Source organism: Atractosteus spatula, chromosome 26 (assembly GCF_055471065.1).
Source record: "Atractosteus spatula isolate fAtrSpa1 chromosome 26, fAtrSpa1.hap1, whole genome shotgun sequence".
Classification (NCBI taxonomy): Eukaryota; Metazoa; Chordata; class Actinopteri; order Semionotiformes; family Lepisosteidae; genus Atractosteus; species Atractosteus spatula.
The window spans coordinates 1,723,419-1,746,627 of record NC_142731.1 but is presented as its reverse complement, the minus strand read 5'-3'; the positions used below and the strand labels follow the sequence as shown (position 1 = coordinate 1,746,627).

At 44.3% G+C, this 23,209-nt stretch overlaps 1 protein-coding gene across 1 annotated transcript; it reads left to right on the top strand.

The window, feature by feature from the left end:
* The first annotated feature begins 1,054 nt into the window (after window positions 1-1,054).
* Window positions 1,055-22,078, top strand: fam117aa (family with sequence similarity 117 member Aa). The gene is made up of 8 exons (XM_088906471.1): window positions 1,055-1,793; window positions 5,554-5,699; window positions 10,166-10,261; window positions 11,324-11,425; window positions 14,063-14,191; window positions 15,792-15,960; window positions 16,899-17,040; window positions 18,453-22,078. The coding sequence occupies exons 1-8, from the start codon at window positions 1,676-1,678 to the stop codon at window positions 18,706-18,708; spliced, it is 1,158 nt and encodes a 385-aa protein (XP_088762597.1). The 5' UTR covers window positions 1,055-1,675; the 3' UTR covers window positions 18,709-22,078.
* Window positions 22,079-23,209: the final 1,131 nt, after the last annotated feature.

Below are 23,209 nucleotides of genomic sequence, written 5' to 3'. Positions count from 1 at the left end.
GATTTTCACTGGGAAATCTAATAAAAAGAAAAAAAACATCATCATTCTGCTGGTACCATAGGCAAGCTGACGGGAAGGGAAAATGTAACGTTAAAAGACTGGTGCAGAGATGAGAGGGTCAGGGTCAGGGGGTTTTGGAGTCCTTCTGGAACAGGTGTTAGCTGTACAAGCACAGCACCAATTTACTGGGGAAGCGTGTGTGTAGAGTAGTTGTGAAATATTTAATCTAGAGAACCGGGCAGGGAGCTCAGGTGCAGGCCGGTTCTGGCGAGATGAGGAAAGCCAGCCAGCCCCTTGCAGGGCACACACAGGCACAAACACAACCACACTCGTACCAGGGCCGGCGTTCCCTGGGACCAATTCACCTACCAGTAGGTCTTTACACTGTGGGAGAAAACCGGAGCATCCAGAGGAAACCCATTGGAACACAGAGAGAACATACAAGCCCAGGGCCCCAGCACAGCGTGGCAGCAATGTTAACCACTGTGCCACATTGCTGCCCAGACTGGAAAACATTAAAAAATAAATAAAAACATGAAGACTGAACAGTAAGTAAGAAGGATGTAGCTGTGAAGTCCCAGGTATGAACTGACTGGCAGCTGAGTAAGTCTTCAACAATAAGCTTGAGAGATGGTTTGGGGAATTCTGGGGTACTGTGAGATTGTCACGTTGTCCTCAGAGCCCAGAGAAAAGGTACAGTGAATCCGATCACCGGGGCTGAACTGTCGATAACTGTATAGTAAATTGCCTTATGTTAAGAGGCAATAGAAACGCTGTTTGTTAAAAAAAACAGACTCCAGATTGATTTTATATTTAATTAGTGGGGTTGTTTTTGAAAGGAGCATAAAACATCCGGCCTTAAAAGGGGGGTTGCCTGTAACCTGCGCTTTACTTAGAGTGGCACCCAGTGCGCCCAGTGAGCAGGGAAACGCTCATTAATATTAACCAGGGGGGTGGGGTCGTGGGTCCTCCTGGGGCTCGCCCCTTTTGCAGATCGACGCCCCTTCAACCAATAACGTGGAAGTAGTAATTTCCTTCGCCCAATGGGGGCCCAGGAGATGTCGGGGCCCCGCCCCCCGCGATTAAACGAGAACGCGAGCGTGGGGCTGTTGTCAGTTTTTTGAGAAACTTGTGAGCGTCACCGGGAGGGGGAACCGAACCGAGCCCGCTGGAGGAACAAGTCTCCCACCTTTCCTGCTTCCCCCCCCCACCCCACCCCACAACCGGGAGAACCGGGACCGAGCCCGAGTGGTACTAAACACGGCCCTCTCGTAGGGGTCCCGCACCTGACGGCGAGGAGCGGATGGAGGAAAGTGTAAACTGAGCCGCGGCCGGGAGTCGCTCTCCCGCAAGATCCTGCCCGTCACGGAAGAAATTACTTTCCCGGTGGATCTTACGCCGCCGACAAGCCCGTGAGCTCGCGTCGTTGGAGCTGAAGTTGGCGAAAGTTGAACTTTATTTTTGTTTTGTTTTTTGGTACTGTTCCCCGGAGCACCCCCCCCCGCACCCTCTCCTCTACACCTCTCTCTCTCCCGGCGGAGGAGGGGGGGAGCTCCGGAGACTTCACGCTTTTGTTTTCAAGTGGCCGAAAGTACACGCTTTATTTTTCTTTTGTTTTGTTTTTTAAGTTACTCGTTATTCGTGGTGGTGGTGGTGGTGGGGGCGGCCGGTCGCCATGTCCTGCAGGAGCGGGGTGGGGGTGGTCCGAGGGGGGGCCGTGGGGTTGCAGCCCCTCCGAGCCACCGTGCCCTTCCAGCTCCACAGCAAGCCGCAGCCCCGAGAAGCCCAGCCAGGTAAATGAGCTGCAGGAACACGGGCCGAGGCCGGCCGGGACTCTGGGGTGTTTGTGCTGTTTATTTTCTTTGGGGGGTGGTGGAGGGGAGACAGCCCGGGATTAAAAACCGCGTTCCCTGGCATGCACGACGGCAGCCATGAATAATACATCCCAGGAGGTCACAGAGGTCCCGGGGCTTGTCAAGAGACACTGGCTCTTTCAGTTAGCAGACGTGTCGCTCCCCGAACTTGCCAAACCCGTATTTCTTTATTGTACCAGGAGGGAAAAGACGAAAAGCATCATGCGGGCTGGAGTGGAGCTCCAGGGCCCCCGGGGGGGTTCAACATGTTGTCTGGGGTGAGCTGAATATTTGAAGTGCCGCAGGTTTTCAGGATCTAGACTTGAGTTCAGCCCAGGCATCTCCTGGACTGCAAATACACTGAGGCTCCTGGGTCAGCCTTCCTGAAGGGGAGATCCGGAGGGTGGAGCCGGCGAGGGTCTCTGTGGGAGACGCCAGGGGCCGGAGGGTGGAACCGGCGAGGGTCTCTGTGGGAGACGCCGGGGGCTGGAGGGTGGAGCCGGCGAGGGTCTCTGTGGGAGACGCCGGGGGCCGGAGGGTGGAGCCGGCGAGGGTCTCTGTGGGAGACGCCGGGGGCCGGAGGGTGGAGCCGGCGAGGGTCTCTGTGGGAGACGCCGGGGGCCGGAGGGTGGAGCCGGCGAGGGTCTCTGTGGGAGACGCCGGGGGCCGGAGGGTGGAGCCGGCGAGGGTCTCTGTGGGAGACGCCGGGGGCCGGAGGGTGGAGGCAGTGAAAATAGTTCCACTAGTCCTATTTGCATAGTAATTCTTTGTTGTCTCTTTAGAATAAGCTTTAAATCTATGCTGTTTATGTGAAACGCAGCTAGTGTCCATTGGAGTCACTATTGACCTGTATTCTGTCTTTCAGTATGGTATTTAATGCTTAAATATCTAATGCCTCTGACTGCTGTGGTCAGTTTTAAAATGGCTTCACGAAGATGTAGATTCAAAGAATTTATTATAACACTTCATCTTAAAGCACTTTGTATATAGTATGCCTTGTACAGGAGGGGAGTCACATCATTCACCACTGATGTGCAGCATCCAGGTGGGTGGCATGAAACAGCCATGCTTTTGAAAAATGCCATATGCTCTTTAGAGTCCATAGTCACTAGCTCAGTTTTACACCTTACTTGAAGGGTGGCCCCTTTTGCAATGTCCCAGTCCATCATCCTGGGGCCCTGGTTTGCAGATTCAGGTCCAGAGGAAAGAGCACAACTTACTGGTCCTTAAAACACCACATAAAGCAGTTGCCTGCTTTTCCCTGGAGGTCCCCCATTCTGGTCCGGCGCTGGTCCGTTCTGGCTCAGTCTCTGAGATCTGACCAGGTCAGGCTTCAGGATGTGCTTTGGCCAGTCCTACTGCCACTGGATGCGCAAACATGCACATTGTAGATACCAGTATACTTTAAACCTTGTGGGTGGGTCTGTGAAGTGTCTTTTGATTAATTCTTTATAAGGGAATTGCTGCTGTATTTCAAGTTCACATCCTTGGGATAAGAGTCCAGTGGAAGCGGACCTGAACTGACCTCTGCAGTAAGGTTACGATGGAGATATGAGCACAAAGCCACATGGAGGTGCTCTGTTGCAGCAGAGGGAGAGCGCTGAGGCATTCGAGCAGATTGCACAAACACTGAAAGTTTGACTTGCAGTTGACTGAGGTTTACAATGCTGTGAGCAGCTGATGCTTCATGTAAGCATTCTGTTCCATTAAGAGACCTCTGGATCTCTGAATCATGTAATTTAACAAATCGCCTGAGTGATAACCTAGAAAGCCTGCTCTGCTGGATTGATCCTCCCCAGGGACCAGTGTCTCTTCCAGAAGATGTGTCCCTCCGTTCTGTTTAGTTAAGCTTGTCCCTCATTCCCTCCGTAGAGCATTCCTGGCCCTTCAGCTGACCGTGAAACGGATCCTCGGCATCTCTTCCAGGTCCTTTACCCCTCCCGGCCCCGGTAACCTTAGCTGCTTGCACTGATCGCCAGCAACTTCAGCTGGGAGACGGGGCTGTTGTGTCACACTAATGACCCCCCTCATCTGGAATACTCACACCTGTTGGAAATTAATAACACGAGATGCCCCCCTATATATAGAATGCAGGGTTTAAATGCAGGGTGGAATTCAAGTTATGCCCAGTGTTCTGGTTTGTGCTCTGAGTGACACAGTATGTGATCAGTGTGTGACCGTTTCATTACATCTTGCTGTTTGACAATGTGCAGTGAAAAGGCCCTATTTCGTTTGCTATTCCTACTGACGTACACCAGACGACGTTTCTCAGTGACAGCAGGCCGAAAACAAATTGCAGTAACTGGAAGGGCTGACTTATCTTGGAGCTGTCAGTGCAGTTTGTTAGGTTTTTGATTGGTTGACTTGTTTTGTTAATAAAGGGGTTAAAAGGGTTCTCTCCAAAAATGAAAACCTTTTTGTTTGTTGTTGGGACAAATAATGAACTGGGTGGGGTTACTGCTTTGAATGTTGTTCCAATAAAACAGTGTTGTATGTACAAAGAAAGAGCAGATGCTAGGATTGTTATAGTGGTCTTTGTTCTGCAAATTTTTTTTAAATTTGTAAATATTTTGAATAAATGATCCTGAAAGTTGCATTGTATCTAGATGTAATCATGTAGATCCTGGGTTTTGACTACAGACAAAAACTGAACTGAACAACAGACGAAGGTCTTAAAGTCTTTGCTCCAGTGATGCATGAGCTTTAAAAATAACACAGCAGTGGTTTTGCAGTCTAACCGAATTGTCTTTCAGAAAGTTGGAGTCCTGGCCAATGTTGAGGTATGAGATGTTTAGAATATTAACCAATTGACAGGATGTCTTGCATAATCAAAGAATTTCTTATGACCACTTTACTGCTCCAAAGTATGTGACTCATTCTGACTGAAACTTGAGGACTCCTCACCAGTAATCAATGTAAATGCTGTACCCTCAGAACAAGTAATTGATCAGGCTGTGTGCATCATCAGCTGGAAAATTCAGAAGAATCGACCAGATTCATACTGTATACTCTCTGAACCAGCTTATATTTTTAATTCTTCTCTAAATGAAGTTATATAATTCACCTGAAAGCATTGGTCTATAAAAAGGCCCATCAGGGTAACTTCATGATGATTCACCCTGAAAATTTCACCTTCTGCCACTTCTTCAAGGCTGTATGCATGTCAAAAGTTTGCTTAGGGGTTCACCATGACACTATTTATTTAGGAGACATTGTAGTTTGTTTTGTGCATAGCTGGTGATGCAGCCTCTGCCTTCGTTGGTTTATATTTATCATGTATCAAGTTGACTGTAGCATAATTATGCTGTTGAGCAGAAGATCCAAGAGCTACAGATCTCTGGTTTTAAATCGCATTAATTTTCATGTCTCTTTTTTTTTATATAAAACCTCCTTTATAGGTGGCAGAAAAAGAGCTTACATCTCGGTTATTTTGTAACCCAGATACTTTTCTGCAAAATTACTTTAAATGAAAATGGCGAGTCATGCAGAAATTCTCTTCATAGGAAGTGTAGCAAGCGATCAATTAAATGTGCTTAACCAAGAGCAGAAGAGAAATATCAGGAACTTGCCTGTGGTATCAGCTGGTTCTTGAGCTGCTGGTGTTGAAGATAACGTGGGCTTGGCCTCCTTATTCTGTAACTGAGTGGGGGATTAAGATAGACCATATTTGTCTTTAATGGCACTGTGCACTGTCCTTTAGCTGAGAAGACTAAATCCCGCCCTCCGAAACCCAGCATCAGACGCACCCTGTCCCTGGACACCATCATAGGACCATATCTGCAGGGGCACTGGCCAAAGGACCAGGATGGCGTTGGGATGTACTGCATGAATGACAAGGCCACTCAGGTAAGATGACCACATATTCCTGATGCAGTGGTATACCTGAGGCAGTTAGGTGTCCTGTTTATTGTGCAGTTTGGTTCATCTGAATGCAAGATCATAGTGGCAGAGCTGACTGGACAGTTATTTAAAGTGGCATGGAGGCACAGTGGCTAGAGTTGCTGCCTCTCGGCGCTGGGGCACTGGGTTCAATTCCTGACCTTCGGTTCCGTCTCCCCATGTTTGCATGGGTTTCGTCCTACAGTCCAAGGTTTTTGTAGTAGGTTTTTGTGTCTGTGCCCTCTAATGGGCTGGCGTGCTGTCCAGGGTTTACCCTGTCTTGTGCCCATTACTTGCAGTGATAGGCTTCACCTTCCCTGGATCCCTGAATTGGATGAAGTTGTTAGAAAATGGATGGATAGAGAAGAAAAGAGGGGCAAGAATCTTGCTACAAACTGGCTCCTGTTCTGTGGTCACATCCCCCCCCAACTTTGTGCCAGTCCTCTTTACTCGCTGTCATTGCTCCTGTGACAACTCCCATTATTTTTTCCTCCCAGCCAGGAGCTAATCAGATCTCTGTCAAATTTCTTGCCCACTAAATTAAACAATAGTGTGGGGTTTGTCTGAAGCCATGGAAGAGTAGCTAACATCCTTACTGTTTGTACAGTGCGTGGTTAACGTCTGTACTGCTTCGTGTGAGCTGTTTCATCTCATGCCATACCTTGCTTCCAGGCGTGTGCCATTTGACCCCGTTCAGCAGAGTGACTAAATAATAAAACATGCTTTGGTTTTGTGGGTTTCTTGTGACAACATGGGTTGTTATTGCTATGTCACTCGCTCATAGATGTGGGCAATAATAATAAAAAAAAACACCTTGCAAGTTTTTTTTATTTGGGAGAAGGAGGCCAGGAGCCATTGTACTGAAAACACACAGCTGTATGTAAGAGCATGTGTTCACATTGTAAAATAAAAGGCTGGGTCCTGTGGGAAGAAAATGTGTAACAGCAGTAACAGGTGCAACCATAGTTAAATGTGTTAACAGCAGAGCACATGAAATGTTCATCAACAGCAGAAAAATAAAGACTAGCAGTCGGCTAAACTGCAAATGCGACTTTACTCCAGGGGGAGTGACAGAGTAATTAGACAAATGTTCCCGCGATGCAGATGAGGCTTACACACTGGCCTCTGGACAGTGAATTCAGATTTAAAAAATATGGCTGGTTTGGGTCTGATTTCTCCAGTGGTAAAGCTTTAAGGTTAATGTAAGTAATAAACTACTGATAACTAGTAAAAAAAACAATGTGATATTATTGAAAACAAGTTTGAGAAATGTGAGAATTTAGCCAAAAACTATGAAGCTGGAAGCACTGCTTGCACTGGCACATGGACATTGCAGTTGTATTGCTTAAGTCTCGCTTGGCTACACACTTGCAGGGTTAAGGCAGTGCTCAATATTTGCCAATAAATGCATTTGGACTATTAACTTAGGCTGAAATTGTGTTTTGTGTGGAAGTGTCCAAGAGGGTAATAAGTTTTTTCAGGGAGTGTTTTTGCCACATACCTTTGTGTTTAACTAGTTCATGGATGAAACTGGTCCTAGATTATCCTTACTGGAGTTTATACAAAGTGTGGTTCTTTAGTCATCGTAATTTTGGTAATTTTCCTTAATGTGTGGATTGTTTTTAGCAGGGATATCTATAAATTATCCCCTTTTCATTTATGTACATTAAGACAAGCTTTCCTTTTCCTGTTTCAGTGTGAACCAGTTCACAAAAATCATAGTGATGAAAGGGTTTATTAAATTAGTGTGAAACTCCCACATTTCTCTATCTTACCTTCATTCAGTTTGTCATCCCCCTCTATCCTGTAATGTCACTTTTTATACTCATACCTGTACATCTTTACTGTAATGTGTCCACAGTGCATTTGTCCATGCATCAGCCAATTGACAAAGAACTGAGATTTGTCTGTTTATAATCTTTGCTGTTTTTATTAAGGTACTTTGCATAGAGATGAACATCTAGGTTGTAGATCATGACTTGAATGCTTAGGTTTTAAAAACATGTGAAATGGGCTCTATGAAACGTATTCGGTTTGATTATCTGATAGAATCTCTAAGATCACAGGTGTTCTCCTTTAACTTTAAAAAGTTATCTTAATAAGGACCCCAGTTTTAAGGTTGAAATCACATTTAAGTCAAGAATTTAATACATCATAAGAAAGAGCAGAATTAAAACATCTGCAGATCAACTGATCTCTGCGAGAGCTGATCCCCTTTGTGAATAAATATAATTGTGAATAATATTTTCACTTGCTGCTAGACTGGAGGGTGAAGCGTTTCCTTTAGTTTCTGGGGATCTCCTGGAGAGACTGGGGGTCCTTCCTTCGACCCTCTCACCTTCGGATGACCGCAAGCTCTGGGTTCTACAGCCAGGCAGCTGTACTGTACTTCAGGAATAAAAACTAAAACCCGTCCCAGTTATGCAAAGTTTGGCGGCTGCTCTTAAGTTTAGGGTGCAAGCAGCAGATGCGCAGCTTGTGAATGCAGTCATATTTAACCACTTGAAGCTGGGGCCTGCTCTTGATCTTGCCCTTAGTTTCACATGTAGCGTTGGGGAGGTTTTTGTCCACAAAAGAGCAGTTTGATTTGCAAGATGTGTGTGCACCCGCAACGCATTGTTCTAGCGCTGGCCCACATGCTGCCGAGAACACTTCACGCTTCAGGCTCCGTTGCCTCCAGAGCTAACCGCTAAAGCCTTTCTCACACGGCGGCAACGCCTCGCTGGCAGGAAGACCGTTGTCTTGTCGAGGCTGCGTCTTGAACTGTGGGATTCCCACAAGCGCTGCAGCTGAACGTTCTTAATTTCAGATGCATCTCCCAGCTAGCGCCTGCAAGTCTGGTCTGGTCTTGGACAGTTTGCATTAGGCAGATCTACCGCTGATGTTTCAGAGACATGGTGTATAGAGGCATAGCTGTGTATCGCCTACACCTTGCTCTGATGTTTAACTCGTATGTCGGAGACATCAAAACCCACTTCGTTCTATCAAGCTCTTAAACATAATAAGCAACTTGTAGTTTATATAGTGTCGGTATCGAAATCTTAAGGATTAACTTTGAAGAGTCTTGCTGTGGAAGAGCAGGTCAGATAAAGGACAGGTCTAAATGAACGCATTCAATTACCTGTTTTCTGGTCATAGACCTGAGACCTACTGAATTAGTTTCCATCTGGGTTTCCCTCAAAAGCAAGAGCTTCCTTGATCCGAAACATGGCCAAAAGAGGATTACAGTAAATGCGGAAAGTTGACTTCCCATATTTCCCAAATTTCTCTGTCAGTGGAAGTAAAATGTTTTGGACTGCGGTTAAAACATAGAGAGGTTTGGGGTTAGCAGTGAGTTTAACCATCGTGGGGAATGATAAATATGAACTGACATGAGCCTTTGAAACCCACAGACATGTGAAAGAGCGTAATGTCAGCAAACATGCGAACTGCACCCAGCCTCTCATCTGTTTTTAGATGACAGCCACTTACCCACATCCTTTTGACATTGGTGCTCATCTTTTAAAAGGCCTGTGGGTGTCGGTGAGTTGGAAGAGCTTATCTCACAGGTCTACAGCATTGCTTCAAGTGTTAACAGTATTTTTGCTGTGCAAAGAGCAGGCAGGCTCAGTCCAGGCATTATGATGTGCTGCCTGAGTACAGGGGTTCTAACTCTGCACGGAGCTGCGGTTCGGTACTGCGCCGGGACCCGGGACAGGATGCGGGCGGGTTTAAAGTGTCACTTCTCAGCTGTAAATGCATATGATTTCGACACTAGTCTAGAAACAGATCCAGTTCTCGCATCTTAAGGTGTGCACCCAGTACTTTTTTTCTTTCTGGCAAGGTCTTTAAACAAAGCCAGCAGCTCCTATCTCGCTGACCGGATCAAATGTTTATGCTTAACATATTTAAAAATGCAATAAAAAGGCTTTGTTTCATTTCATTTTTTCTTTTAAAGCCTTTAAAACTAGCCTTCCGTAGGTCAGGTCCTTGAAGCAGTTTAAGGAAAGCGATATACGGGAAGAAACCACCAGGCCTTCTTACCTGGCCAGTTTCTTTAATTAGATAAAATTTATTTTGTTTTAATTAATAAAGCTTATTAATTTGGGAAGCTAGTGAAGCCCATTCTTGAATGTTCTTGGTGAATCAGTGTCCATGCCTTGACTTGTTCTTTGTATAGCCAGGCACAGCAAAGAACATGCTCATGCCCTTTTCCTTCCACTCCTGGTCAGCCCTGCTGAATCTATAACCACATCCTTTTGTCCCCCGATCCTCAGTGTCTTATAGGCATTAATCGCCTCCCCTTACATGTCTGTTCTTCAATGAATCGGTTACCTAGACCTTTTGTTTGTGGGGTCAGACCTGCCCCATTTTAATTGTTTTCTGCAGGTTCTTCTCTCGTTTAACAAAGTCCATTAAAACGGACGACTTCACCTCTTCCTTTCCTGTCCCAGACCCCAAGCTCTTGGTCGGAGGATCTTCCCGGGAGAAGGAGCAGTGGGGTCCACAAGCGATCTGCCTCCTGGGGCAGCGCAGAGCACCTGAGAGAGGTGAGTGCTGGGACACACCTGTACTGAGGTTTCAGGGCTGAGTTACCTGGAGAAAGCAAGTACCTGCTGAGAAAACTACTGTGTCTCCTGGTGGAAGTGTTAATGGGACAGAAGGCAAGATCTTTTTTCTCATGTTTTTTCCATATTAGGTGGTGCATAATACTTGTACAGCATATGATGCATTTTAATTAGTTAACGATGGCTTTCAAAATCCCTCTTTATAATAATAGGCTCTAAATGTGTGCAAATCTTTAAGACATCAACCTATTGATAAAGGTTATCATTTTGCTGAAGACGTACTGTGGTGAAGTGCTATTTTGAGATTGTGAAAAGAGAGCTGTTGAAAGCAGTTTCTGAGAATACAGGATTTTGTCCGAGTTTCATTTTTATTTTCCCCCAGGGTTTTAAACAATATGTTTTTTTTTTAAGTTGTTATTGTCCATGATCCGTAGTTCTTCTAGTTCCAACACAAAGATGAAATTGTGCATATTCTAGGGTTAGAAGTATCTTTTAACAGTTCTTTTGACTTCAATTTCTTTTTTCAATTTTGGACTTTACCCAACATTTCTTTGCCTTTAGTAGTGAGGAATAGCTTTCACTTGGCCTTTGGTTTCCAGTTGTACTCTTTATGTACGAGTAGCAGTCCGATAAACAAGAACTGTGAAATGAGTAAAAAGCCTGTATTTAAAAATATTCATTTGAAATGCATATTTTCTTTTTTTCCTCCATCAAAAGACCTTTTGTGTATTGAAAGTCTTCCGATGGACCCCTCGAAACACTTTGAGTCCTTACTAGAGATCAAAGTCGATGGCACTTGCCAAGCCAGTGCTGGAGAGCAACTCACTGTAGATGTGAGTTTTCTGAATGTCTCAATTTGCAGAACTGCAAGTGGCAAGTTTAAAACGAGCAGCGGGCCTGATGTGCCAGATGTTGTTTTGGAACTTCCCTTCCTAACGGCCCATTAGTCTCTCGGCCCTGTTCTTCTTGGCTCTTGGTGGCTGGGCTGCCGTGCTGGTAAACTGGCGGGCGTTCACGCTTCCTCCTGTCCACCCCTGCTCACAGATTGCCAAGCTGAAGCAGCACCTGCAGCAGAGGACGAGGCACAGCCTGCGCAGCGGCCGGGAGAGAGAGCACCAGTCCCTTCTGCCCTGCGTTTCCACACAGGTAGGTCCCGCCACACGGGGCGCAGGGACAAGGGCCCCATGAGGTCAGCAGTGTTGTTACGCCCGTGCTTCCACTCCTTATGTCCCCAAGTACTGATATGCAGATTGTGCTGCTCAATAGCACCTCCCCCGAAATCTTTTCCTTAAGTCCTGTGACCATCCAGCAATTTTCTAGCGCTTCATCCAATTCAGGATTGTTGGGGAGCCAGAGCCTGTCCTGGCAAACATCGGGTGCAAGGCAGGATACAAGGGATGCAAAGGCACACAGACGCGCACACACTTGCACCAGGGCTAATTTTTCCAGAAGCCAGTTTACCTACCTGTACGTCTTTGGACTGTGGGAGGACACTAGAACACCTGGCAAAAAATGCACGCCCAGAATTGAACCCAGTGCCCCGGCTCTGTGGAAGCAAAGCTAACCACCACACCACTGTGCTGCCCTGGTCCAGTGACACATATTGTCCAGTAAATGCCTTAAAAGGCTAATTGCATTAAGATTTTATTTTCTGTTTCCAAAACTTGTATTTGTTTCTAGTTATTTGTGATTGTTATTTAAACACATCAAGCAGGCTGTGTTTGTAGCGTGTGGGGAAAAACAACAACTTTTCTTTAATATCTAATTGTCCTGGAGCTAAAATTGTATTATACATTATGAAATATCATCTCTCTCCTTTATACCAGCGGTCATTTATATACAGTGTAGTTTTTGTCTTCTGGCATGTTGACAAAAGGATCCCTGAAGTTTCTATCTACATCAGTGCTCCTGAATGGTCCATTAGATGGAGCGTGAAGCAGTGATGTCAAAGGTGCAGAGAGGAGACCCTTTGGGCTTGTGGCCTGGGCTCCCTTCTGCAGCTGAGCCCTGGGCAGCCTTTCTGAGGTTTTGTGCAGTGAATTCGCAGGATACGAACTGATTCGTAAAAGGAGTAACAGGAAAGTACAGATACAAGCTGCTCCCTTTACAGGATCCTGTTTTATTGCTGCCATGACCATATCCTTTGTGATTTGATGCCAGTTGGGTTCCTGCTGTTCCTCCTGCTGCCCTGATTAGCCCTTTCACGAGCGGTGATCTCATTTGGGGGATGGGTGTAGTTTCCTAATTGAAATATGTAATTTTTCTGAAGCAAGGAGCCCTCTATAAATTCGTTTATTGTACCAGATGATATAGGTTTTATGTTTTAAATCATGATGCAGTAGCTTACTTGATATGAAGTGGATAATGGAAAAATTAGGTAGACCCTACAAGTGCTTTATTTACCAGTTGATTGAATACATAACTGTATACAATAGTAGCCTGTAGCAGTGCTAGTTCATTTGTGTCCCATTATTAAAAACGAGTTGTAGAAAAGTTATAGTTTGTATGTGTGTTTGATATAGTATAAAGACTAATACGTTTTACTGCATCTTGTTTTATCAGAAACTGATTGGTTGAAGTAGGATCCGGGGTCGTAACTTATAAAGTAGTTTTTCTCTGCATGCAAAATTAGAAAACGGGCAATGAAAAGTTATGAACAGCCCCCCTGCCTGTGATGTTTGTATGGAGTGTTGCTGTGCCTGTATAAATACAATTTCTGGCCAAAATATTAGCATTCCACTGCAAGCGGGAAATTAACGAGTTGAACAGGATGTGGCCTGTTTTCCATGAGAAACGATCCTCTGAGCAGGATCGCCGTCAGTGGAGCCTGTGAGGGTAATAGGAATTGACCTGCATGCTCCACTGGTTTTCAATAGGGGTGCGATCTGGGCTCTCTGGCCAGAGAAGGTTATAGAAGTCTGTGTGTCACAGTTCAGGTCAGTGCAGAATTAGCTGCCTGGGACTATTGGTCTAACTGGGCCTTACTTTGTGCAACACAGGACTACTTTTTTCAAGCTCTTTATTCCTAGAACGTCTTTTCTTATTTGTCTGATAAAGCAGCAGAGAACACCTAGCAGACTTGTTTTTAATCCCACACAAAGTTTTTGGTTAGCTGGCTTCACTGATGGTTTTGAGTAACTTAGCACTTGACCTAGAGCTCTTTTTAACTCAAACCGAATCGGTCCTCGTGTAACTATTCTCTGCATTTTCATAATTTAACATTATTGATATTCACTACATTTAGCGTAATATATGGCCAGAATAGACTATAATAGACTGCATCCCTTAATCATATCACTTTTAAAAGAAAACCTGTCTTGGTAGACATTTTAACTCAACATTTTTAAAATCCGATTAAGGGACAACAGTAATTGCATATGTTAAAGTAGGGGGGGAAAAGGGAAGAAATAAGCTGGGTGCTGGCAATCCCAGTTAAATATTTTGTGAAACGTGGAAGTGGACATTGCATTCCCATTGCACAGCAATGTGATCTGTTTTATGAGCAGCAGGTTGTTCTGTTGAAGCAGAATTTAATGGCTTTTAAATTCCTTGTGGCTGTCCGTGCCAGCTCATGATGAGGCAGACCTGTGACATACCCAAGGACTCAGTGTAAGCCTTTATTTAACCCCTTCACTGGCGAAGCCTGAACGTGCTCAGTCCACTGTGTGGGCCGGGGCTGTGTGCCTGTCGAGGGTGTCTGCGCTGTGCAGGCAGGGTTGGCTGCCGTGGCGGCAGAGTGGTTGTTGTGGTGTCCAGTGGGACTGACGTGGTCTCCCTCCGCAGGTGTCGGCACTCCTGAGCCCTCAGACCCCCCTGTCCAGATTGACCCCGCGACTGCGTCACAGCGTGGAGGGCTTGAACCTGGAGCTGGAGGGGGTGTTTGTCCGCGAACCCTCAGAGGAACATCCCAGGGTGAGCTCCAGTACCAACTCTGACCGAGACTGGTGCAGTTCATATGCAAGATGTCCGCCAAGCTCCATCCACATTATAGCTCAGTTGGCATTAAAAAAATAGTCGAGTTGCCTTGCAACATCCCTTGATTTGAAATCTGTGCTTTTAGGTTATATTGTTAAAAGCATAGTATTTGAATTAAAGGCTGTGTTGATATTACACATTAGTAAGGCCTCATATACATTTTGTACAAAATTGGTCTCCACGATTTAGAAAAGATATTGCTGATCTAGAACCCAAAAGATTCTGAGCCTTAGGGTATCCTACATTAACAGGGTTGAAGGAACTCTAGTCTTTAACAGAAAAGATTACAGTGGGACCCAGAGTTATTCAAAATCCTCAAAGTCATTGATGTATAGTAGTCAACTCAAAGCTATGTGGATGTGCAGTTAAAACCAAGAACAAGGGGGATTTCTATATACAAGAGGCTGTGAGAGTATGGAACAAGCTATCCAGCCATGTTGTTGAAGTTGATGTCCTGAAACAGCTGATTGAGGTCTTTGTATCAATTAGCTACTAATCATACTATTCTGGGAAACCAATCTGCCACCTATTGCCTTATTAGCTGCATATGTTTCAGGCCTTCCTGAGCTGTGGCCTCCTGTAAAAATTGTGCTGATGAAGCAGAGGAGGCATATACTGTATTTGTATTTCTAATATTAATCTGTCTGTGGAAGCTTGCTCAAGGTTAGGTATAGCATATTTCCAGCACCGGACATTTGGTTTTATAGAAGGATCTCCAGATTAACCCAGTGAGTTTTTTATCTGTTTCCACTCCTGTTAGTCGCCAGAGTATCAGTTGGCAGTGAAGTTACAGTTCCAAGATGTTATCCATCACTCTTATTTCCCACACTTCTCTATACCAAGAGCATTGTGATAATAAATCAGGTTCTTCTGGGTAGTGTGATACAGGGAAAAATAACTTGGATTTGGGAGAGTTAGTTTCAAGTATGGGACAATTACTTCCTGTGTTTTTGTGATGTACCAGATTACATCATAGATTGCAAAGTAGGAGAATTTCACCTTTATTCACTTTTATCATCATTCCACCATGAGCTTAATCCTTTCTGCACATGACATTGTATGTAGATGATTTAGGGAAGTCAGTTTTGCTCATTTCATCCCATTTGATTTCTTCATATCATCGTTACTTTGGAGACCCTTATGCAGCCTGATGTGTTTTCTAAAGTATTCTCTGTGCAGCCACACAGACCATTTCTTTTCATTGTGGGAATTGCCAAAAGTGCCGGCTGAAAGGGGAGTGACCGATTTGAATACCGATGAGGGGAAAAATTCCACAGTACAGGAAGCACAATAATAATCTGGAAAACCATGGAACGGCTTCTTTTTAAATGTACTAAAATAAGATTGCACGCTCTCTCAGATGAGATCCTTATTTATGAATGTATGCATAACTGTTAAATGAGTGAATTGTTTTCAACTATAAAGAAACTTGGACGAAACGGTCGATGAATAAATGAACGTTACTCTGGGGTTTCCCGTCTCTCGATATGGCCGTGTGCAGACGATGGAATGGGCTAACAGACTGTCCTGTTGCCAGGTTCTGGACGTCCCCGATGGGCACAGAGCTCCCGTCCCCCCGCAGCGGTGCAGCAGCGGCTCCCAGAGCGACCCCTCCCCGGCGCCCCTGGACCCCGCTCTGCTCTCGCTGCCCCCCTCCCCCTCCAGCCCGCTGGGAGACGCGGGCCCTGACCTCGGTCCCGACCCAGGTGGGCGCACGTCTGTTAACGAATCCTTCTGATTTCGCTCTCAAGACCGTGTTTGTGTTTTCCTGCATCGGAATCTTTTCCTCTTGGTTCTGGTTTCAAGCGGTTGTCTGAAAAGCTGAACTTGAGCAAAGGATGAGTCTGATCTGTACTTATTTCAACTGGGCAGCAGTCGCACTTGCCCAGCAGCCAGATGTGTCTCACTCTTGGGGTGCCGGTTTTTAGGACACAGCAAATTGATCAAAAGGTGATGCTTTAAAACATCATACTGCTGTTTGTTTGGAAATTATTGCACAAAAAGGTATGCATACTTTTTTAAAAATTCTTATTCGTTGTCTGATCAATAATCTCCTAAAGATTAATTGTTTGATTACAAAATATTAAATATTTTTATAGTTTTCATCTAAATACTCTAGTGCACTTGGCTTGTCTAAATTGGAGGTTCCCAATCCTGGTCCCAGAGGCCAACACCTGCTGGTTCTCACTTCAGCCCATTTTCAATACCGATTTGGACTGTTTGCAATTGGGATTTTATTTTTACTTTTGAGGCTCAAACCTTCAAAGGTAATGTCAAACATAGTTAAGAGCTCAAAACAGACAAACAGTTCCTGTTAACTGAGTAACTGAGAGCTTGGCTGGAACAAAACCCAGCAGGTGTGTGGGCCTCCAGGACCAGGATTGTGAACCACTGATCTAAATACTAAATGCATTACTTTGTTAATTAGAGAATTCTGCAAGATTAATAAAATTTGCATAGCACGTTGATGTGTACCGGAAGTAATGCTGCTGAAAATGAAGGCTTTCTGCTGGAGGGACTGCTGCTCAGATGGTTTAGAGAAGCATGTCCAGTGTCCAGCTCACTCGACCTGGTGTAGGACACACATTCTGCACCCCCATGCATGAGGCTGGACTGCCTCTGAGTGTCTGTGTCCTGTCCCCAGATCTGCCTTGCGGGACGCCGCATTCCTCCTGCCCCTCGCCTGTACTGCAGCTCTCCTCCTCCCCGCTGCCCAACAAGAGCTATAGCTTCCAGAGGGAGCCCCCGGAGGGCTGTGAGCGCGTCCGCGCCTGCGAGGAGGCCCTGTGAGTCCGCCCGGCCACCCTTCACACGCCCCCATTCCTGTTCCTCACAGCCGCCTCAAAACAACACGCCAGCAACACGCCATGGTGCAGGGTGTGCAACACTGCAGTAATCATACGGTTGAGAAATAGAAATGCATCATAAATACGATGCAGCTCACTACCTTAGTACTATTTAAATACCTAAAAGAACAGTATGAAATATGGTTTCTTTAAAATAGATTTCAAAGTGACATGAGAAATAGGGAGACAGACACAAAAGTAGTACTTTCAGTCTAGTTCATCAGCAAGCAGGCAAGGGACTTTTTAAACCTGGTGAGCTTAATGTTCATGCAGAGGAGGTCCACCTGTTTTGGGGCTGCTGCAATGGTAAATGCTTCTACTAACAGTTTATTTGCACAGGTAAGTATTGTTCTGCTGAGAGTGGTGTCGGGTGCAGTTCACTACTGCCCTCTGTTGTGCAAGTTCTGCGGCCCAAGATCACCTTACGGCAAGGAAAGCTAAAAATGCTTTACTGGCACAAAATTGTTTTAATTCCTTAATTTTTTTTTTAGAGTTTTGCCATTTCTTTTAAGTATCTTACTGCTTCTTTATTCTCTGTCGTCGTCATTACAGATGTTCATTAGTGTTCATTAAGTGTTCTGGGGAATATAATTGAATGAATGACTTGAAGTTGGTAGACATATTATATATATATATGGTAAGATTATTATATACAGACAGGGCGAAGGGGGTCTAAATTTGTCTAAAACAAAGGATATTGAGTATTCCAAAGGGGCAAGTGCAGATTAAGTAGTGAAATAAAGTATGATTGTGGAAGAGAAACTAAAAGGGAGTTCATTTAAAATGGAGATTAGGAAAACATTTTTACACCACGAGGGGTGAGTTTCTGGAAGAGGTTTCCAAGTCAGGTCCAAAGAGCAAGATGAAATTTCAGATTCACTGAGCTACTAAATTACCACACAAGCAAGACAGGCCAAATTGTCCCATTTGCAAGCCTGTTTCATGTTCTTATTTTATACAGTGTTCTGAAATAAGATCCAACTCGGATAAATATTGCATTTTCCTTCTCCTTTCAGTCATAGTCTCACAAAGTGATGATTATTAAAGACTATGTTGATGATCGAAAACATTATTGTTAAAATTGCATCAATGACTGTCTCCTCCATGCACAGCTGTTGGAGAAAGACCTTTGTTAAAAATCTTGTCCTTTCCCTAGCGTGTGTGTGCAAGAGTTGGGATCAACACGTCCCTGCTCCAAGTACAAGGTGTGTGGTGGACGTGGCAGGATGTGAGCAATGCAAACAAACTTGAGGCAACTGTGGAAGTGCAAAGTGATGTGTAACTCTGTGGTTTGGAGCCACGTTCTTTCCACCTCCGGATGTGCCTCACTAACTGGAGTCTCTATCTCCCAGCTCTCCGTGCTTGGGCCAGGCCTTCCTGCTCTCCTGTCCTGACCGCAACAAAGTCAACTTCACCCCTACGGGTTCGGCCTTCTGCCCCGTCAGCCTGCTCAAGCCCCTCCTCCCTTCCATGGACTTCCTGTTCCGCAGCCTCTCCGTTTCCCCGGTGACGGCGGCCTGCTCCGGCGGTGGGGGACCAGTGCCCTGCCAGCCTGGGCCATCAGTCGGGTACCCAGGGCAGCTGCAGGATTCTGCCACGGCTATGTGAACGTCACCCTGGAAACATGAAGGGGGGGAGCTGGGGGTGGGTGGGAAGGCAGATAAAGCCCCTCCTGCTGCCGAGGGTGAAACATCACACACACGTTTCATTTTCTGAGTATTGCAGAGTCCTTTGGCTTATGACTTTGAAAACATCCCTTGCTTTTGGCAATGCAGAGGCCCATGGCTACGGATGGACAACACAGCAGGAAGACCCTGCTTTCAGTAAAGCTTGGCCGTATGTGTAGCATTGCAACAGTACTGCACTCTGTTTGCCAGACAGCTCTGCTGTTGCCAGTATGGGGCTGGCATAAGGAGGATTCACTGTTAATCACTATGAGGAGCTCTTTGCTAGTCGGAGACTGGAAAGCAGAATTTCTTTGATTTCAGGAGAGAGAAAAGGGGTGTCTTGTAGGGAAGCTCTGCAAGCATTATGCTACGGCTTCCAGTCCTGATTCTGCAAGTGTTGTGTTCTCGAATCTCTCCTTGCACTAAAGGGCCTTGAAAAGGACAGGGAACAGGTGGCTGCCTCTTAAATCAGTATTTCCACTGACCAGAAATTAGTTTTCAGTTCGTGTTCAAGGGACAGCTGTTAAATTCCTCCAGCTTCTTCTAACTTCTGATTTTTATAGTTTTATCCTAATGTTTCTTTGATCTCCATTAGGAGTTAAGTTCTCTGTTGAAAAAGCACTTGTGTTTGTGTTATAACCAGGAAGCTTGTTAAATGAGTCTTGAATTGTGCTGCATAGTCATGAAGACTGGCCAAGTTATACTTTTTTCAGGGATGTTTGCTTGCACAATATTTTAATTATTGGTGGCTCTTAATTAACCATTGGCAATAGTGAATCCAACATCAAGCTTCTTTTTTTTTAACTATCGAAAATACTGTGCTCTTATGAATAACATTTTAAGGTTTGATTTGCTAATGAAAAAAGTACGTCTTGACCACTTTTAAAAACCAGTGTAACTGTTAGTCAACAAAATGGCCATTGTATTGGTATGACTAGTAAATCACTTATTAGTGCAATGAAGACAGCTAACATCTTAAATCGATATTAGATGGCTTCTCACAGATAAGCAGAGGTCGGGGAAAATAGCAGAAATTGAAAACTGTCCATGTCGCGATCATTCTCACCTTCTTATCTTCGAGTGACAGACACAGCATTGCCCAAGTGTGAGAGGCTCTCTGTTCCCAGTTACAAAGTGTGAGACCACAAAGCTGAAGGCCCCACCATCTCCTATAGAGTTGCTCCTGTAGCTCCACAAGGTATTTCAGTCACTTTACCCTTTTCAAAATTTTTGAAAGTGTAAAAGCCATAATATTATCTCCTTTGCCACTAGAAAGAGCACACCTCAAAGTTGTTTTCTTTCTCTGCAAGGTCTTGCTGAGCACTCCTCTCGGTGCGACTGCTGGGAGCCGTTCAAATCGTACACCAAACTGTATTGGCTCAGAAACTACTCGAGAATCGCTGTCGGGCTCCCCCTGCTGTGCATTTGCTTAGCAGCATGTACAGTTAGCCTGCCATCGATAGCACTTGCATTCTTCCTAGATTTGTTTGACTGACTGGCACTTGAATTTATTGTTTTCAGGTAATGACTGGCTTCTGATTTTAAGTGCCTGGATGTCCAGGCCATCAGCCCCTGATAGTTTGGTTCTTATTCCTGCACATTTCAGTAACTGGAGATAATGTCAGAATTTCTGGGATTTGTGTGGGGTGTTCAGAGGAAATGGAAAAACAAATGATGCATGAGACCTGCAAGCCTTTTTGTTTAATACACCCGAATGAGGCACACGTTGGAAATAAAGCTTTATTTGAAATGTATTTCCTTTTTCTCTTCTGAAAGTTATGTGATAAGCCCAGGAAGGAAGATTATCCTGAAACATTTTTGGTAAGCAAAGTACAAAATCACTTCTTCTGTTCCCCAGGTGGTCAGCCAGGGAAGTGACTCAGTAATCCAAATACTTCTTAAACTTTTAGGTATCTAGAGAGCAGTGTTTTGATGAAATTGTATCCTAAAGGTGATGAATATAAACAACCCCAACAATTTAAAAGTTACTTACGAGGTACAGTAGATGGTTAATATCTAGTGGTGCACTATCATGCTTCATTTCCACACCTTGATCATTACAGAGAGGCTCAATATGCAAGTGGAAAAACAGGCCTGCAAGAGAATTCCTTGACTGGAACTGTTCAGAATACTACAAAACATACCGTGGAATAATACAGAACTGTGACTAGACTGCAGGGAGACGATCATGGGAGAGATGGATTACTGAGCGAGCAAAACTATAGAGAGGTAAAGAGAAATGTGACATGCAACACTGAATTTGCTGTTGCTTTGTTTTTAAGCTTAAATATTTAGCTTATTGGGTTCAAGTACACCAGAATGAGAATAATGCATGCTCATTTTTTTAGAATTAAGGCATGCTCATTTTTTTTTATTCAGCCAAGTAATGGAGCTAAGCCCATTGAAATCTTATTTCATATATAGCTATTTGTGCTTTGTCACAGATTTTAGTTGATCAGCTTTTCATTTATTTTCGTAGTTCTCCAAGCCTGACCTGTGGTTTAAGTTCTGTCTGTACATGAACCACAGATGTTATGTTGGTGTTTGTAAAAGTGGCTTTCTGTAATGTTAATCTACAGAACTTTTTGAAATTATTTAAAACTCCTTTGGGGAACTGAATACTGTTTGCACAAAAGTATACATAATCTTTTTTTTTCTTTGATCTATTTGATCCACTTTTTATAGTGGAGATTGACAGGTGAATGTATTGTATGAATTTCTGTTTAGATATTTGCTACATAAGCTAAACGACAATAGTTAATTTGTTTTTGATTGTTATACAGAGGGCCTGAAAAGCATGAGATTTAGTCAATGCAAAACTTTAATTTTAATAAAATTTAGCTAGACTTTACATGCTGGTTAGACTGAGAATGGTTTTCAGTTATTTAAATGCAAGTTTCTGTCTGTAGGAATTCAGTGTGACCAAATATGTGGATAACTTTGAGGAAATAGAGCGAATGAGAGAAGCTGTTTCAAAAATAGCCGTTTAAAAAAACAGCATTCTTTATGGCCCTAATCAGTACATAAATAAGACGGTGTTATTGTTCAAGATTTGTTATTGTTCTAAACAGGCTGTTTTGCTCTGTGTGCATTTTTATACAGATTTATTTGGTCAAAAATATTAAATAGCCTGCAATGCTTGATTGTTTTCAATATCAAAAATGAAAAGCAATGAAAATTTCAGTACTGCAGTCAATGCTTTATTCTAAATGTTGCCTTCAGAAGTAATGGTCCTTAGAGGTTGTACCATAAAGGCTGTTTCTTACAAAACATTGTTACACAATTAAAATGAATAAAAAAAGGTGACATTCTGAGTTGTAAAACATTTTTGTTGTGTGGCAGCTTTTATAGCTGACGGAGTGGTACCTTTAGTACCCATGTACTAATCACAAGGGAGCTGGAACCTATCTGAGCAGGCGACTGACCCAGAGAAGGGTACACTCTGCACACACCCACACCGGGGCCAGCTTTCCCAGAAGCCAACTGACCTACCTGTATGGTTGTTTTTTTTTTAACTGGGGCAGTAAACTCATGCAAACGCGGGGAACATGCACATTCCACCCAGAAAAAGTTCAACAAAACGTGTGTACTGCAATGGCGCTTTTCGATTACGGATTATTCTGAACCCGAGAAATCCCTTTCAGAAACAGTCGCCGAGTTTTCACATTAATGGTTCGCTTTCAAACTGATCGTACCTGGAGTTAATTCGTGGTTGTAGGGTCGGAAAAGTACGCCAGTGTATTAAGTACACGTGTATCTTCTGTTAAGCTTCTTACCCCGCCTCTACAGGACACCTTCCTCCCTAATTTGGCTTGCATACTCCCCTGCACGTGGTGAACTCCGCCCTTTATTGCCTTATTTGGACCAATAAGAAACGTCCACATTCAATTACGTCTAAGAAAACGCGACGCTTACCCGTGGTGGTCGCAAGCTCCGAGGTGCGTAGAGGTCCACGGAGTGAGCCTGACTGAAAAGCAGAGGCTGCGTTAGTGGTTAATGTGGAGGTTGAAACTCCCGGAAACAAGTTGTACCCAAGGAGGCAGCTTGGAGGATGGAATAACATTCTCAGGACGTGCACTACGAATGATTGTTTAGCTAGACAAACAATCAAGTCTGCCAAAAGAAATATTGCAAAATCCTTCCCACCGCTAATTCAGTGTTCTTCGCTAACACACGAGATAAACGCTTTACTGCAGCCGGTTAGGAGTGTAAGATCAGAAACTTTTCTGGCCTTACAAAATGGTGATAAGTTCTTCGGGTCGAAGACGAGCAGTAAAAAGTGCTGTGTAGATGCGATACGATGCGGTTGTTGTCATTGCGTTTTGAACAGCGAATTCTGAGCCTGCGTGTCTGCGCGCTTTCACGTATTAATCTGAAGCCAAGAAAGTTATTCGTACATAAACGTTGCCGTTTCCTTCAAGTATAATAAGCCTTTGTAATGC

Bases quoted from the DNA above. Each gene is read 5' to 3' on its own strand.
- fam117aa (XM_088906471.1), top strand. From the start codon at position 1,676: ATGTCCTGCAGGAGCGGGGTGGGGGTGGTCCGAGGGGGGGCCGTGGGG. The intron at 5,700-10,165 runs GTAAGATGACCA...TTCCTGTCCCAG, and splicing joins TGAATGACAAGGCCACTCAG to ACCCCAAGCTCTTGGTCGGA. The intron at 10,262-11,323 runs GTGAGTGCTGGG...CCCTGCTCACAG, and splicing joins GCGCAGAGCACCTGAGAGAG to ATTGCCAAGCTGAAGCAGCA.